This window comes from Corvus cornix, chromosome Z (assembly GCF_000738735.6).
Source record: "Corvus cornix cornix isolate S_Up_H32 chromosome Z, ASM73873v5, whole genome shotgun sequence".
In the NCBI taxonomy this organism is placed as follows: domain Eukaryota; kingdom Metazoa; phylum Chordata; class Aves; order Passeriformes; family Corvidae; genus Corvus; species Corvus cornix.
Window position 1 is genome coordinate 7,100,550 of NC_046357.1, and position 16,490 is coordinate 7,117,039.

At 39.0% G+C, this 16,490-nt stretch overlaps 1 protein-coding gene across 2 annotated transcripts in view; it reads left to right on the forward strand.

Moving 5' to 3' along the window:
• LOC104686666 (chondroitin sulfate proteoglycan 4-like) overlaps positions 1-15,199 on the forward strand; it is a 44,937-nt gene extending 29,738 nt beyond the window's left edge. The window contains exons 7-11 of one of the 2 annotated variants that reach the window (XM_039567437.1): positions 24-155; positions 4,224-4,396; positions 8,881-9,064; positions 9,552-11,170; positions 11,300-15,199. In XM_039567437.1, coding sequence (XP_039423371.1) covers positions 24-155; positions 4,224-4,396; positions 8,881-9,064; positions 9,552-11,170; positions 11,300-11,602 — 2,411 coding nt within the window. In that variant the 3' untranslated portion in view covers positions 11,603-15,199. Of the gene's footprint in view, positions 1-23; positions 156-4,223; positions 4,397-8,880; positions 9,065-9,551 lie in introns of both variants that reach the window. The other variant, XM_039567436.1, reaches the window with a different exon arrangement.
• The last annotated feature ends 1,291 nt before the right edge of the window (positions 15,200-16,490 follow it).

A 16,490-nucleotide genomic window follows, 5' to 3' on the forward strand; every position in this document is an offset into this window, starting at 1 on the left:
ATTTATTATTTTGATTTCTACAGGAGCAATGTCTGGAGGCTTCAACTTTCAGGTGACAGATGGTTTGAACTTTGCACCCCAACAGATTTTTACCATCACAGCTCGGACGCTGGTCATTAGCCTTGAAGTGAACAAAGGGCTCGGAGTCTTTCCAGGTGTGGTTTTTTGAGATTATTTTGGTTTTGTCCACTTGAAAATATTGCCTCATATAGAATTATTTGTCAGATACTTAACTGACTAAACTATGGAAAACTGTAGCTGGGAAAATTTATGAGTGTTTTTAAAAAACAGGTTGATGTTTTCTCAAACTGCATACTGCTTTTTTGCTTTATAGTCTTTAACTTTTTGATGTGTGCATGCTTGGAGTCATAGAAATTGGCAGAGAAATATTCAAGTACAATGTGATAATAACACTGCCTAAGATCTGGAGATTTCCCATTCAGGTTTGTTTAAAATCTCTGTAGTTTATTCAAATATTTAGAGATGTCTTAGGTTCTTGTGATCTTGCCTGGTAAGAGCGATAGAAGAGTGAAGCTTGTGTCCATGAGATTCTGAATAGCACATGTAAGTTTTCCAGATTGCTAGTTCACACTTCTTTTGTTTAAAATGAGTTATGGAGAGCAGCACAGACTCACTGATGAATTAGAAAGTCTGAAAACTTTGATTCATGTTTGTGCATTTGTAGCTAGTTGGTTCAGCACTTGAGTGTTTTTTTAATGAAGTTGTACCACTGGAGGAGCTGATCTGCTAAGAGGTCTCACCAGAGCCATTTACTCCTTTGCACTGGCAAGAGTAATCCCTCATTGAGTTAGGAATCTAACATTTACTGCAAGATTAAAGAAGAAATAAAGATTAGTTTTCTCTCAGCAATATCTTGCATCACACTTTTGTTTGTGCTGCCTTCCTTTTTTTTTTTTCTCTGAATATGATCTGCAGAACCAGAGAGATACTAAGAGTTAGCAGCATTCTAGAGGTAGTGATCTGTACCTTGATTTTTTAATTGGATATGGAAGAGGAGCACTTTATCTTCTTAAACTTCTGAATATAAGTTGCATAAACAAAGGTTTGCAACAAAAGCCACTTAAACACAGGCAACAAAAAATGAGATTGTAGCAGCATGATCTTCTAATTCAGTCAATATAAATGGGATTCATGTAAATCCACTTACAAAGCTTATTAACCTGCAATTTTGGTGTTTAAGGTTGCCTTGGGCACAGGGATTTGATGGAATTCTTTCTTAAGCCAATGATAATTGTAAAAAAAGTATGCCCTAATACTTCCATAGAAGGCAAAGTCTCTAGGCTGTCAATCAGTTCTTTAGTTTACAAAATACAGTATTTCTTTCAGCACTCCAAATTGTATTCATCCAAGATTGCAGTGTTTTTTCCTGTATTCTCACTTACTTTGGGATAGCAAAATTCCTTTTAGATGTTAAAAAGTGTTACTAGCTTTTTTACATGTTCTCTTTATGGTATTTTTTAGAGACGTTCTGGAGCTGTATGGTTTTCAGCTGTACTTTGCCATAATGAAATGACTATTACAACAATGATGGTGCCAAATGGCTAATATATATGAAAACAACAGCCAGTGTCCTGTTACATTTTATAGCAGTACAAAAAAAAGTTAATTTTGAGCCAGCTTGAGAAATCTTCTCACTGGGGTAGTAAAAATTGAATTTATTGTGAAGAATTTACCATGTCTTCATGACTGGGTATAAACTATCCTCTAAAGCCTATTTTATAAGAGCGTGTACTGCTGTCTTCTTTTATGTTGGGTATACCAGATCTGTTTATATAATTTATAGATTTTTTTTTCTGTTTAACAGAAGCTTATTCTTTTCATCATACTCAGAAAATTGACTGCTAGATATATCAGCTTTTTCTAGTGTATGCTAGGTATGTGCAATTGGAGGATTTGCTTCTTCAGGAAGGCAATTGCTCAAACAAGGAATGAGAGCTGAGTTTCTCTGAGGAGAGGAAGCCTGAATTTTAGTTAATTTGAAGCAGAGCTGTCTAATCAGTCTGTAGATGAGATGATTTATAAGTGTTTAGCAGTGATTGGGAGAATGCTCATGCCAAAGCATTTTCCAAATCTTAAATGTAGGCAGTAAAAATGTGTAACAAAATTATAAATAAATTATAAATAAAATAACCAACACTATGCTGTTGTACTCTACTTGAATCCATTATCTTGGCCCTACTCAGCATCTCCTGTTCTTGTTGTGTGTCTTCCTCCTCTCTCTGTTCCTGTCCCCGGTGTTGGGGTGGGGTTGTTTTTGTGACCTCTCCTTCTGTGATTGGGAACACACAAGCAGTGTTCTCTCTTCATGTTCCTTCACCCAGTCTGCTGGCTGGCAAATAACCTTCCTCTCCCTGTTGAGATGTCAGACCAGAGGAGAACTGCTGTGGGTGCCGGAGAAGGTTCTCAACTCTCAGGTCAGAAGTGGGTGAAGGAGAAGATTATGTCTGGGGGAGGATGCCATTTTACAGGAGAGCGTGATAGACTGTGTTATCTGTGTCTCTAGACTGTATTTCAGCCTGTGGTGTGCAGTGCAGTGAGGTCAGGTCTGTTAGGAATCGAGGGGGTTTTGTGGCAGACATGCTTGCTCCCCATGGCCCTGCTCTGTCATGGCAGTGGTGTGATACCCTAGTATGGTTATGAAGAATTGGAGCAGTAACTTCCATTACAGTGTGACCATGTTTAGAGTTACTCTGTCCTACTCTGTCAGGGCAATACAGCCTGATTTGCATAATAACTGCATTTGCAGATTTATGTGGTCTGATTAACTGTTGTGCTCAGTTGTACATTCTTGACCATATCTACTGTACACGCAAGGTCATGCTTCCCTCCCTGCCTGTCACACAATAAAGGGAAAAGAAGGGAGAGGAAGAGGAGGGAGACTTCTTGAATTAGATATTGTGTGGGACAACTTTTTTCAACCTGAGAGACTCCTTCACCTTTGAAAACAATATGGACACAGAGAGACATGTGACGGTAAAGTGGGAAAACAGGCAGAGGCAGAAGATCTTCTTATAACAACTCTGTTTCAAAGTAGTTGTTATTTGAACCAGAGCACAAGCAGATGTGAACAAGCAGACTCCTCATACTAATAATGGCTTGCAAAGTATCCCTATTCTTCAGTGTCCTTAACCATATAGCATATATATGTTATTTTGTGTTATTCTTGTATGAACAGTATGCTTTATTGAAGATGCATTGATAACTCAGACTTCAAGGATATGTACTACTATATAGTCTCTGAAATTATATACTAAAAGCTATAAAAACTTGTTGCTCAAGGAGAAAAGAAAATGTGAAAACTGAGGCAGAAGTGGAGATACAGGAGGAATCGGGTGATGGGAATCTGTTGCTTCTCCAAAATTATCATTGAACATGAATTTTAGTTTGCTGGTTGTGTACCTTGAAATGGCCTCAAAAAGATGCCAGATAAAGCTTTTTTTTGCTTTTAGGAAATTACTGACACAGCTGTGTCAAAAATTGTCTTGGTTTGACTAATGCCAGAAAGCTCTTTATAATCTTTAAGCCAGAAGGTAGTAACCTTAGTTAGGTTAGTGTGGTGCTTTGTATTAAAATGATTTTGTTACCACTCAGTCTCTATCTATCTTAATAAATAAGACATTATTTCACCTTAGGCTGTTATTTCTGTTATATGGTGTTCTTCCTAATTTGTTTAATTCTGTACTTATGTTTTAATTTTATTTAATGAAAATTCTATTTCATATTGATGAAGTGTATTTCTGTTAAAGATTGATTTTAATTTACATGTTCACTAGAAACTTTGCTGTGTTGAGGCTTCTCTCAGTCGAATCACCTATGTCTTGTGGGTAGCAACTGGGAATACCAAAAATGCTGGAGTTTGAATTCAGTTCTAGACATTTGATGTGGAAACAGAACTTCTTATACTTGCTCTATTCTATACTTCGGATTGTTTTGCAGAAGCCAGTATTTAGCAATTACACGTGCTGAAGAGAACTGCATTTTTTTCATTTTGAAAACAAGGGTACATCCTACTAATGGGGTTTTAACTGAAAAAGCTGTGAAAGGGTTGTAACCAAAAAAAGTGTAACCCTGCTGATCTTATAAAATGTTATTAAAAAGCTAAGTAGAATTCCTGGGTGAGAGTGTGAGTTGTGCATACAAAACTTAGACTTTTGGAAAAAAATGCTGTTGTAAATCTTCTTCCTATAATTGACATTTTTTAGGTTCCAGGAAACCTATTTCACAACGTGATCTGAAAGCTGTAACCAATGATGTGACCAATGCAGGAAACAGAACTATAACTTTTGTAATTGTAACTTCCCCAAAACTTGGAAAGCTGATCAGAGTAGATTCTGATGATACCACTCAGGAAATCTTCAGTTTTACTCAGTCTATGGTAAGCATTTACTTTGTAACAACCCAGTTGAGGGGTAGACTGTTACTTCAAAGGGCGTCTTAGTTGCTTATTCTTTGTGTGATCCATTTATATCTGTTAAGTAACCTGGCATATGTGACCCATCAGTGCAATCACCCAGATTTGCTATGTCATTAAGTATCTGGCATCTAGTAACGAACACAAGAGGAGCCTTTGTTCCCCTCTGCTTGGATACTAGCAGGGTCTTGGCAATTCCCACTGTTTTGCGTGTAACACTATTTGTCAAGAAGAGCTGTTCTGGTGCCATTAACCAGCACCCAGAGGTTGGAAGCTTCTCATTTTTGGCAGAAGAAGCAGCCTTTTTCTCTATGAAAAGTCCAAGTATCAGATTCATTTCAGTACACAGTCCTCATGGGTGTCCCCAAGATGACTTTTATTGACTGTATTGGCTGTGGTACTAAGTGTTCGAAGTATCTTCACTGTGATAGGGGTTCTCATACTGAATGACTGAAATGTGGCAGCTTATGTAACTTGATGGAAAAATGCTTTTGCAAAAGGAATTACTTGTCTGTGTGCAGAATCTGAATATAACTTTATCTTCAGCATGCATTAAGCTATTCTCAGAAAATTGAAGTGAGGAAGATAAAAGGGGGTCAATCTTCTGACTTTGCTCATGGGAAAATATATGTTTACAGATTTCAAATGTAGCTATTTGATTTAGTGTATGAAGGAATAAGAAAATCTATTGGCCAGAATTTGAAACGTGGCCAGTAAAACCTGGAAAAAAGATTGACATTTTTATTAGTTGTCATCAGACTTTGAAACAAACTGACCAACAACAGCTGTGGAATGAATCTCCACTTGGACTTTATAACTCAAGATGAACACAGAATGGTTCTCATAAAAAACATGTTCTAATCCCATTATGTTATTGGTCTTGTTTCAAAAGTTGCTGAGTTATGTCTTATTTTATGAAAGAGATGAGTTGTATAATGACACTGTTCCCTTTTGATCCCAAAGTGTGTGATTTTTATGAGTGTTAGATGAAATAGTTAAGCATGTTAGATGGAAAATCTTTCAGCTAAGGTATTGAAATGTCACTCCTTTTGCCTATGGATATGACCATTATGTGTGTATATCAGGTAGTACCATGTCAGAACATGCCACTTATTCTCCATAGCTTTCATTTTTACTAAACTTTCCTTTTAACTTGGTAAATTGTGTAAGGATTTGGGCTGTAATAATATGTATGGTTTTCTTGTCTGTTGGGAGATATTTCTGTTGGCCATTTTAGTTTCAAACAAGTAGAGCGAAATGACTTCTTGCAGGTGGAATTAGGGCATCCAAACCAGCTTGCTATTTATTCTGGTAGAGAATAAGACATAAGGGAGAGAAAAGGGATCCTAAATAAACTTTCAGTACAGTGTGTTATAATCTCAGAGAGTTAAATATGAGTGAGAAAATTGCATCTATGTTACAAACATTGTACATTTTCCATGTAACAGAGACTAAAGCATTTAGTTCCTGTTTGGTAGTAAGCTTGTAAATCTGATTTGAATTGAAAAAAAATTTGCATTAGTGTAGGTCTTTGGGATTTCTTTGACTTAATTCTGTGTTGAGGAACTTGAAATTTCACTTTGGAGAAGTACTATGCTGCTAGCTCATAAAAGTAGTTACTGCTTTTCCTGGGGTGCTGAACTCTTCCCTATGCCCTGTAGTTTTTTGCTTTGTTGCCAAAGCAAAAAAACCCCAAAAGAAACAGAAATTTTTATTGTATTCCAAGATATTTTTTCTTGAACAGATGTTGTTCAGCTAATATAAGAAAATTATTTGCACATTAAACACTCTTGAGTAACACAGAAGTTTTTCAACATGATGTTTGCTTTTTGTTTTTCTCTGCAGTACTTTCTGTGATACCTTTGAAGTATTTTCATCTTGCAGCAAGCCGTAGCTTTTTCATTATATAGAGTCATTGCAGAGGTAAACACAGAAATCCTCACCAATTCCATTCTGTTCTTAGCCCAGACATTAGAATGGATTTGTAATAATAATAAAAAAAAAAAACAACCCAACCAACCAATTAAGGTTGATACTAAACACCATTGAATTTAAAGGATGTATATTGTGCCTGTATTTGTTACAAAAATATGCTGTGCTCAGCTTGAATTTCTAGAGGTTTTGGAAAATTACCGTGAACTAACATATCCTTTTGCTATTAATTTATTTTTTGTTTGTTTGTCCTATAATAGCCATTAAGAATTAAATTAGTATAGGGAAAGCAGAGACCTGGAGATGTGTCTATAGGGTTTTATCACATCAGTCTGAATTTTTTAGAGAAAAAAATGGGATGGTTTCAGAGAAAAAAATGGGATGGTTTCAGAGCTGCTGAGAAAACAGACCTTGAAAGCCCAGTGTGCCTAGTGATCTCAGTGGGGGCTGTTGCAGTAATTTCAGGATTCAATCTCTCTGCATTCACACCTCAGATTTAATACTGCTAAAATGCTTCATCTGTGATAACAGCAGGGGGGTTTTGTTTTCTTTTTTCACATCTTTCAAGCATATGTGATACAAACGTGTACTAATGAGTCTCTTCAAGGTGTTTGCAGGATGTGAGGAGTGTTAAAATAGTAAATTTAGAATCGACACCATCTCAGACAGCGATCTCTCTGGCAATTACAAACTAACATGTGCAGGTCAGGTCAGTGGTTGCCTGGGAATTTGCCAAGGATTTAATAGATATGACTGTCATCTCTCCAAGCCAGTGAATGAATTATCAAGCAGACCAGATGCTGAATCTACTGGATAAGATTCAGTAAGTGTTCTAGTGTTGCTGTCATTAGGAATTCTATTACAGTTCCAATGTATTATAGTATTGATCTTAAAATTCAGGTATAGTTTCAGCTGATGAGAAATAATCTGAAAATACTGCCTTTTGCTTTGGGGTCTAAAGAGATAAATGGTTTTATCTTGTATGTGCATTTGTTTCTCTGGAGATTTACTGCTGTATCTTGCAATACTTGTAAGCTTGATTACTCACAGCAGACTGATTACATTCTCTTGAGTATGATAATCTGCAAGGTCAGTGCAGGCAGGGATAGGACAAACCAGATCCCTTCCTGTCTTTTAGGAATCCCCTTCTTGCTGTGATATAGAAGTTTTCCATTACGTAGTTCCATCAACTCTTTGCTTATAAGTGAGAGTAAATATCAGTGGTCATTACACTTCCTTCTGGTTTTCTTAGTATCTTAGCAAATACCTTTTGCTATTTACAGGAAATAACTTCATCGAAGTCCTTTTCCAGCCTTCAGCCTTTCATTTGCTTTTTCAGGACAAGTAATCAAGCCCTGCTAGTGTCAAAACCCTAGACATATGATACCCTGATTTACTAAAAATACAGTCCAGCTGAGCTCGTGATCACCATTACCATTGCTAGTTTGAAATAGTTTCTCAGTGTTATATATCTCTCTGCTCTTCATGTAAGGCTTTTACTAAGCATTCATGCCCAGTAATATTTCACTGACTTTTAGGTGTTTATCTGGCAACACAGAGTCCATCTTATGAGAAAGAGAAATTCAGGATAATCTCAGTGTACATACAGGCTGGATCCATGGGCTGAGGCCAGTGGTGTGAGGTGTAACAAGGCCAAGTGCTGGGCCCTGCCCTTGGGTCACAACAACCCCAGGCAGCACCACAGGCTGGGACAGAGGGACTGGGAACTGCCCAGTGGAAAAGGGCCTGGGGGTGCTGGTGACAGCAGCTGAACATGAGCCAGGGTGTGCCCAGGTGGCCAAGAAGGCCAATGGCATCCTGGCCTGGATGAGCAATAGTGTGGCCAGCAGGACCAGGGCAGGGATTGTCCCCTGTACTGGGCACTGGTGAGGCCACACCTCGAGTGCTGTGTCCAGTTCTGGGCCCCTCACTGCAAGAAAGACATTGAGGTGCTGGAGGGAGTCCAGAGAAGGTCAGGGGAGCTGGGGAAGGGTCTGGAGCACAAGTCCTGTGAGGAGCAGCTGAGGGAGCTGGGGGTGTTTAGCCTGGAGAAAAGGAGGCTCAGGGGAGACCTTATCACTCTCTACCTGCCTGAAAGGAGTTTGTGGTCAGGTCGGTGTTGGCCTCTTTGCCCAAGTAACAAGTGGTCGGATGAGCGGACATGGCCTCACGTTGTGCCAGGGGAGGTTTAAATGGAATACTAGGACACCTTTCTTCATTGAAGCATGGCTGAGTATTGAACCAGAATGCCCAGAAAAGTGGTTGAATCACCAACCTGAATATTTTAAAAGATATGTAGATGTGACACTTGGGACATGGTTTAGTGGTGGCCTTGGCAGCTCCAGGTTAACAGTTGGATTTGATCTTAAAGGTCTTTTGCAACTTAAACAATTCTGTGATTCTGTATACACTGTGCATGGACTAAGGTACAAGGGTCTCTTTGAACAGTGTTCTCAAGATATTTTTCTCTTTTTTTTTTTCCTCTTTCACATATGTCTTTTCTTTTCCTGGAACAGGTTGATGAAGGTGTGATCATGTATGAACACTTACATGCTGAGTTGGCTGGCTGGAGTGCAGAAGATTTCTTTGCATTTACTGTCTCCTCTCCACCATCAGCTCTGGATATCCAGGTGTTCCGTGTTGTCATTTCATATGAAATTGCCAGGCATGATCAGAATAGTCGTCTTCTAGCAAATACAGGTAAAAATGCTTCACGGTTTGGACTCCAAATTATTTTGGATCTGTCAGAGGTGCATTGAAGAACAGACTAAAAACAAAAGTGTCTTGCTCTTCAGTAAGCAGTGACCTACTTCTGAGACAGAGAGTGCTGTAGGTAGTGGGAAAGCTGCATTCACTGCATCCTTAGAAATGAGATTAGCTACATATGTTTGATGCTTCCTACTGCTGTAGAAGATATTTTGTTTTCTATAATGGTAGGTGAAAACACTATCAGAAGTTTTGAGATACCAATATTTCTTTAATCTTAGTGTATGCATCAGTCATAAATCTTGTTTCTTGTATGTAATTGTATTTTTAAAGTAGTGGTAATATATTTTTAGCCATGACGTGGAAATCAAGGATACTATGAAGAGATTTTCTGAGCATCATCAGTATTTGATATATAATTTCTGAAATAGTGCAACTATAAAATGTTCAGTTTCTAAGATTCTCTTTTCATTTCTGCCAGGTGCCATAGTCCAGGAAGGAGGTAGAGTATTAATCAACAAAACAAATTTAGATGCTTCAAACCTATTGATTAAGCTACCTGATGTACAGCGCTCCATGTATGAAGTCTGGTATCAGGTTGTGTCTTTACCCCAACATGGCATGATTGTTGTTGGAGAACGAAACGTTACCAAAGAAAAACCTAACTTCTCCCAATACATACTGAACAAATTTGGAATTATGTACATACATGATAATTCTGAATCTCTAAATGACAATTTCACTTTTGCCGTTTGGTTAAACCTAAAGAGCAAGCCTGCTACAAAGCCCCGTAGTGAAGTTTTAGAGGAGATGTTTAATATCACTGTTTTCCCAGTGAATGATCAATCTCCAGAACTGAAGACTAAAAGACTGCACTTGAAAGTCCTGCAGGGAGATGTGTTAATGCTGGGGGCAGAGAATCTGAAAGTTGAAGACTTAGATAATGCCCCAGCTGAGCTGAAATACACCATTGTTAGCAACCCAAATAATGGTTACTTAGCAATGAAAAGCAATCTCAGTGTCTCTATAAAAGATTTCACACAAGCTGATGTTGACAGTGGTAAAGTTTGGTTTGTACAGGACGGAAGTTCATCTTCTGGGGTGTTTTATTTCAGTGTGACTGATGGTAAACATCGGCCTTTATACAAACTGTTCAGTCTGGAAGTCATACCAATTGCTCTTGTCCTAGTCAACCTTACCAATGTTGCACTGCCACAGGGCCAGACATCTGTCACTATTACTGATGTTCAGCTTGCAGCTGTCACAAATGGAAAAAGCACTAATATTATGTATGAAATAACTCAGCCGCTCAAATATGGGCACCTCATGATTGGAAATGAGCAGGTTACTAGATTTGAGCAGGCAGATTTGTCCTCAGGAAGGCTCTCTTACCACCTGAAAAATCTCACTGCTTCCAGTGAAGTACTGGAGTTTATGCTTTTCACTGCAGAAGGCAATCTAACAGGACAAGTGCTGAACATCACAGCAAAGCCTTTAGTACAAATTGTATCTGACCTGCAGATTTCAAATCAAGCAACTTACAAATTTGGAAGTGGTGACCTGGATGCTTCTGAGCTAGCCAATTTGACAAACAGTAATCCTAGATTTGAAGTGATAATGCCCCCCTCTCATGGAAGGATTGTAAAGAAAAGGTTTGTGAATGATGCAGTGTTGGAAGATATTCAGACGTTCACCCAGGCTGACATTGATAGTGGTGTTTTGCTTCTAGACATAGACACAAATATGACAGGCATTGATCTGTTGAATGACTCATTTACATTTATCCTCAGGGCAGATGCTGTGCAGCCTGCTGTTGGCTGTTTTCAGTATTCCATTGTGCCACACAGTCCTGCACTTGTGCAGGGTTTTACAACAGAAGTGCCTTTTGTAACTAGCATGACCACTTTCAAGGCTCACTCTACCTCAAAGGATGAGGCCCCAACCTCCTCACAGAATGAAGAGCCTGCAATAGCGCCACAGAAGACTGAACCAACGATGTGGCCAGGGCAGAATCACTGGGGAAACCTACATGAGGAAGGTCCATTGCTAAACCTGGCAGTGGGAACAAGTGTATCTGTGGAGTTGAAGACTACAAACGAGGTTAGTGCCAAGAGTCCCAGAGAGCAGGGAGGCGAAAGCAACCTTTGGTACATCATTATCCCCCTGGTCCTTGTGTCTGTGCTGCTCATTGTTGCTGTTACTTCTGTGTGCATTTTGTTAATGTGTCAGAAAAAAGAGAAGACAAAACCTCCAGTCAGAAGTCAAACAGATGGAATCCTCAGCAGTGCAGATCGATGTCTGGAACGGAGCTTGACTGTGCCCGCTGTCACAGTGACTCCTCTCATGAAGGGGGCTGAGAGAAGTACAGCCTCAACATCTCTGGCAGTAAGACATGAGCAGCTGCTTCCTACAGTGATTTCTCCAGCTACAGAAGGGCATCTGAAAAACAGTTTTTTAAGTCTTGATCCTGAAATGATCCAGTATTGTCGAAAAACAAACCCAACTTTGAAGCGCAATCAGTACTGGGTGTAGTTACACCAGTTTTGGTCATGGTAATTGATGTAGTATGGAACAGTGAATATATATTGTTGATATAATTTGTTTTTTATTACACTCATTTATTATAGGTCACATGATACACTGTGTGTTAGATGAAATCTAAATACCTGTGAAATAATAATAATAATAATAATAATAATAATAATAATCCTACTGATTACCATGGCCATAACAGAAGATTTGCAGTTGGTATGCCAGCAAAATTCTCACTTAATTCAGTGGGGAATTCGGCCTCATGGATTCGGCCTCACCCTACATATGCAGTATTTTTTATTTCCCATTGTTCCCATGTTCTGTCATGGATTATATATTTTTAATAGAATTGTTGGTTTGTTTTTCTTAAAACTAGTTTTGCTATAAAGGTCTTTTATTCCTTCTGAATCACTACTTCTCTTTGAAGAATTTCAAATTGTTTCAGTAAGTAATTTCCATGGTGCTAATTTCAGTAATGTAATTTTGACCTGAAGGCTGTTTAGAGGCCAATACTAAAGAAATAAAACTCTGACTATTTTGATGGGTCACTGAACTGGATATCCAGAATTCAAATTCAGCAACAATAATACAGCAGTGAATAAGGGTTCTGGTGGAATACTGTGAGATGTTGTTTGTTCTTTTGGTTTCTTTTTTCCTTATTTGATACTGAACTCTAGCCTTTAGCGTCTGAAAACTGGTAAGATACATCCTTTACCTCTACTCCACATGGCAAAAACTGAGTGTCAGTCAGCCTGTCTGCTTAATTACCTTTAGGTTTAGATGTGCATAAAATTAGTCTGGATGTGCATAGAATTTTCTGCTTCTGAGAAAGGGCTAAATTCTGCTTTCAGTGAAGCAAGCACAACTTTCTTCGGAGTCTGTGTACTCAAGCAGATGGCAGTAGAATCAAGTCGTGGGCTGCATACTGTTGTATGTCCTGGAGCTACTGACAGAAGCAATCCTGCAATGTAGTATGTATTCTCTTCTGAAGTTTCAGTTTACCCTTCATCTTCTGGAACACTGAACAAATGTGCCTTATACACTACTACCAAGTGCTACTTACACCAGCTTTGCTCTGGCGATATAATGTGCAATAATTTCTGTGCAAAGGGAATATTTTTGTATTTTTGGAAATCCAAGCTCAGTAGTGATGTGCAGTCTCCAGTAAAGGTCCAGTTTTATTTCCACTGAGAGCAAATAATAAAATTCCTATTGACTATGAAGAATGAACTGACTTCAAGGGAGTGGTGCTGTGATCATAACCAGTCTCATAGTAATACTAAACTTCCCATCTGTTTTTTGCCTTTAAATTGTTACAGCTTCCAGCCAGCCTCTTTGTAAAGACTGTTCTCAGCAGTCTCAGCACTGCACTCACTCAGTAAACACTGGAATACCATTTTTATTTAGACCTAGGTGCTGCCATTTTTGCTTTTATAGAACGTATTTATGGGCCTCAAGATCCTTGGTGCTATTCATTTCACACTACTTTGTTTTGGATGAATTTTTTTGGATGAATTGTTGATGATTAAGTGTGTTTCTGTCATTTATCGATGGCAATTATGGGAAATTTTCACCCACAGGGAGGGCCAGATGTAAACTCTGCTTGCTGCTGTGTTCTGAAAGCTGAACACAGTAGCAGTGGGGGTAGTCCTCATCTTTGCAACCTCTGCCATGGGCAGACATGATTGTGGTGCATTTTTCAGAGCCCACTTCAAGAAGAGTAGTCCATGTCACTGGAAAATATACAAGCCACATCTTAAGCAGATCAAGTTATTAGAGCACTAGAGACTAAAGATATGAACCCTTCAAATGCTCAGACTAAAATGTATTAGCAAACTGGTCATACAGTTTTTACATCTGTCATTACCATATCTTCCCTGAAGTGAGTGTGTGAGTTCAAGTATGTGATCAGTGTAAAGGGCTCTGGATGTTCAGGTGTCTTAGGTGGATCGCTGTAGATCTGCGTGGTGGACCTTTTCTGCTTTCCCAAAGTTCGTCTCTGGGACTGTTCTGAGCAGCTCTCAGCCAGAGAGGTGGTGTTGCCAGCCACCACAGGGACACCCCTGCACCTTCTGTGGAGGTACAGCCATATGTCTCTTGCCATTTCCTGGAACCCCTTCTGCTAACATCAAGCAGACACCAGCTTCCTCCAGGTCCCAGCTGTCAGATGCGGCCTGCCTCTGATGCCTTCTAGACAGTAGCAGCAACCTGATCCCTTGACACCTTCTCCAGGCCACACTCCAAGGAGGAGTAAAGAATTTTAATCCCAACACTTTCCTGACACGTGAAGAAGCCTGCCTCGCATTTTGCTGTCAACAGCAAAAGAGACTTCCTGCTCCAATACCTACCAAGCAGTGTGCCTACAATTCAGTACCAAAATAATGCACTGCTGAAAACTCCTGGAGTCTGGTGACAAAATCCATAGTCAGCTTGTGAAAGGCTGAACAAAAATACAGAAATGAAATGTGTTTTTCATGAGATTTTGCTAGGTGTATTGGTGTCAAGACGGGTGTGCCTAAATTTGTGGTGCTCAGTGTGCAGTGGAGATGGAACGTAGGGCTGATGTAGTGCTGCTGATGAAAAAAATGAGACCATGACATAATAGTAAAAAAAACCGCAGTGCAATTACAACTCCACAATTGAATGGGCATTCTTGAGCTTGAGCATTTCCATGCTAGGACAAAAATACTCCATGAAAACATCAAAAAAGGTGGTAGAATTTGTGCTGGCTTTTGGCTTTAGCATAAGGAGCCGAAATCTTGCTCTGTTTCCGAAATGGTTTTGGTTTACAACAGATTTTCAAGTAGGTTAGCCTTTATGGGGTTGTATCTTGACCATCTGGCTCAAGCATTGAGGGGGTTTTTTCAGTTTTGGTTTTGTTTTTTTAGTTAAAATCAGCCTAAACTTCACTGATTAATCAGTGAAGTGTGCCAGCATTCAGTTCTCTTACTCAGTTTTTGCTGCAGTGAGACAACTGTGCCTGCCATATTATGTAATGCATGGATGAAAACTTTATATGGATGTAAGTTTTATTGTTAATCAGTGATTACTTGGGTTAATGCAAAATGCAGAGGTAATATTGTAACTGGTAACTACATATGAATTTAGCTTTAAAATCCCACCCTGAATCCCTTCTTTAAAAAAAAAAAATTAAAAATCTGATTATGTTAAACTTTCCCTGTGGACAGTGCAGAATAGTCTTTGGCAGAGGATGGTTTATCTTGTTCATACATAGATATTTACTATAGATGAGAGACGTCTGCTCTGGCTTCGCTAGAAGTCCAGGTCTGAGATGATAAAAACTAGCTAGGGTGAATCTCATACTGGGTTTCCTAAATTACTATGGATCTAGAAAATGAAAGATTTGCCCATTTCATGCTTATGAATTCTTTTGCAGTTCTAGGAACACATATTTTATGGTTGGAATCTGGCTTGAATATTTTGGTTGTTTCACTTGGCCTTGAAGCTGTGTATTGTATTTACTGAAGGTGGGGTTTGTGAAGGATTCCCCTTTTTACCAAATGGAGTTCTAAATTGCAACATGGAAGTGCCTTGAAAACATATATTAAATCAATAAACCATTTTGTTTATAATCCATGTGCTTAATGTTTTTGTGCTTTCTTTAAAGACCTGTGAAGTGCAGAGACACAAGAGAATCCCATTGCCAGTAACAACATTCTTCTGGGTTTTCTAAAGTTGTATTTTTTAAATTGCGCATGTGCTGGGATGGCTGCTGTACTGTGCTGAGTACAACTCAGTGTGTGTGGCTGGAAAAGGAGAGACATCTCATTGTGCATCTAACCTGGCCCAGCACTCACAGTAATGTAACATCAAAATAAATGCATTGATTTGAACTTGCTCAAATAGGACTACACTGGGTTTATTTCAGGAAGATTTTCTGTTTAACTGCACCTAATTTTAAAATACCAAATTCTTAAATGCATTGATGTTAATACATTAGTGCTGTTTCTTCTTTGATTTTCATCTTGATCTAAAGTACCCCCTCACTCCAGCCTCACACCAAATGTACTGGTCAACCTGATTTTTTGTTTATCAGAACTTAGCTGGTCTGTAGTTGTTCTGTAACTTGAGGTAAGGAACTTCCTTTTGAGATATCAGAAATGCTGGTGGCCCTGGGGAGCAGCTTCCCCTACACCATGAATCAGTACCCTGAGCACAGAAATCTGTCAGCAGTAGAGAGTTGTGTCCCCCTCCTACACCTCAGAAAATACTGGTTTGGGAAGAAGAGAAAACAGGACAGAAATTGTCATAAACCCTTTACATTTTCCTTTTATTAAGATACTGGAAGGGCCAGCTACAACTTTTGCTGCAGTAGCCTTTGCTACCTTCTACAATGCCAAATTCAGCAGAGAATCGTGGCCTCCATACTGCTTGGCACCACTTTTTTCAGGCCTGTCCTTGTGATCTGTGTTGAAGTACATTTTGTGAATATTTTTAAACGGGCTGAAAATAATTGCTCTGGCATTTTGAATGGAAACTGCATTAATTTATCTTCACTCATTTCAAGCTAAATAATTCCTGCCAGAGCTTGTGTATCCCAAATGCAGTCCCAGAACAAAATGTTCTTTCACTGCAACTGGTGAAATCTATATTTCCACATCTGTTGGTAGGGAGATTCTGTGTGGTGAAATGCTTGCTTTACGTGATCATTTCCCTATTTCCAGTCTTGCTGCTTTGTAATTTCTGTGGGAATGCTTTATACATGCTGGTAGGCACTGCTAGACATGAAATTATTTGCAGACTCAGGTTTTAGCTGCAAAACATTTGCATGGCTTCACAGTGAGAGGGGCATTAGTTTACATAAATTTGTTGGGGAAAAACAAAGGAGGAGAAGATTGAGCATTGATAGGGGATGGGAGTTTCAGAA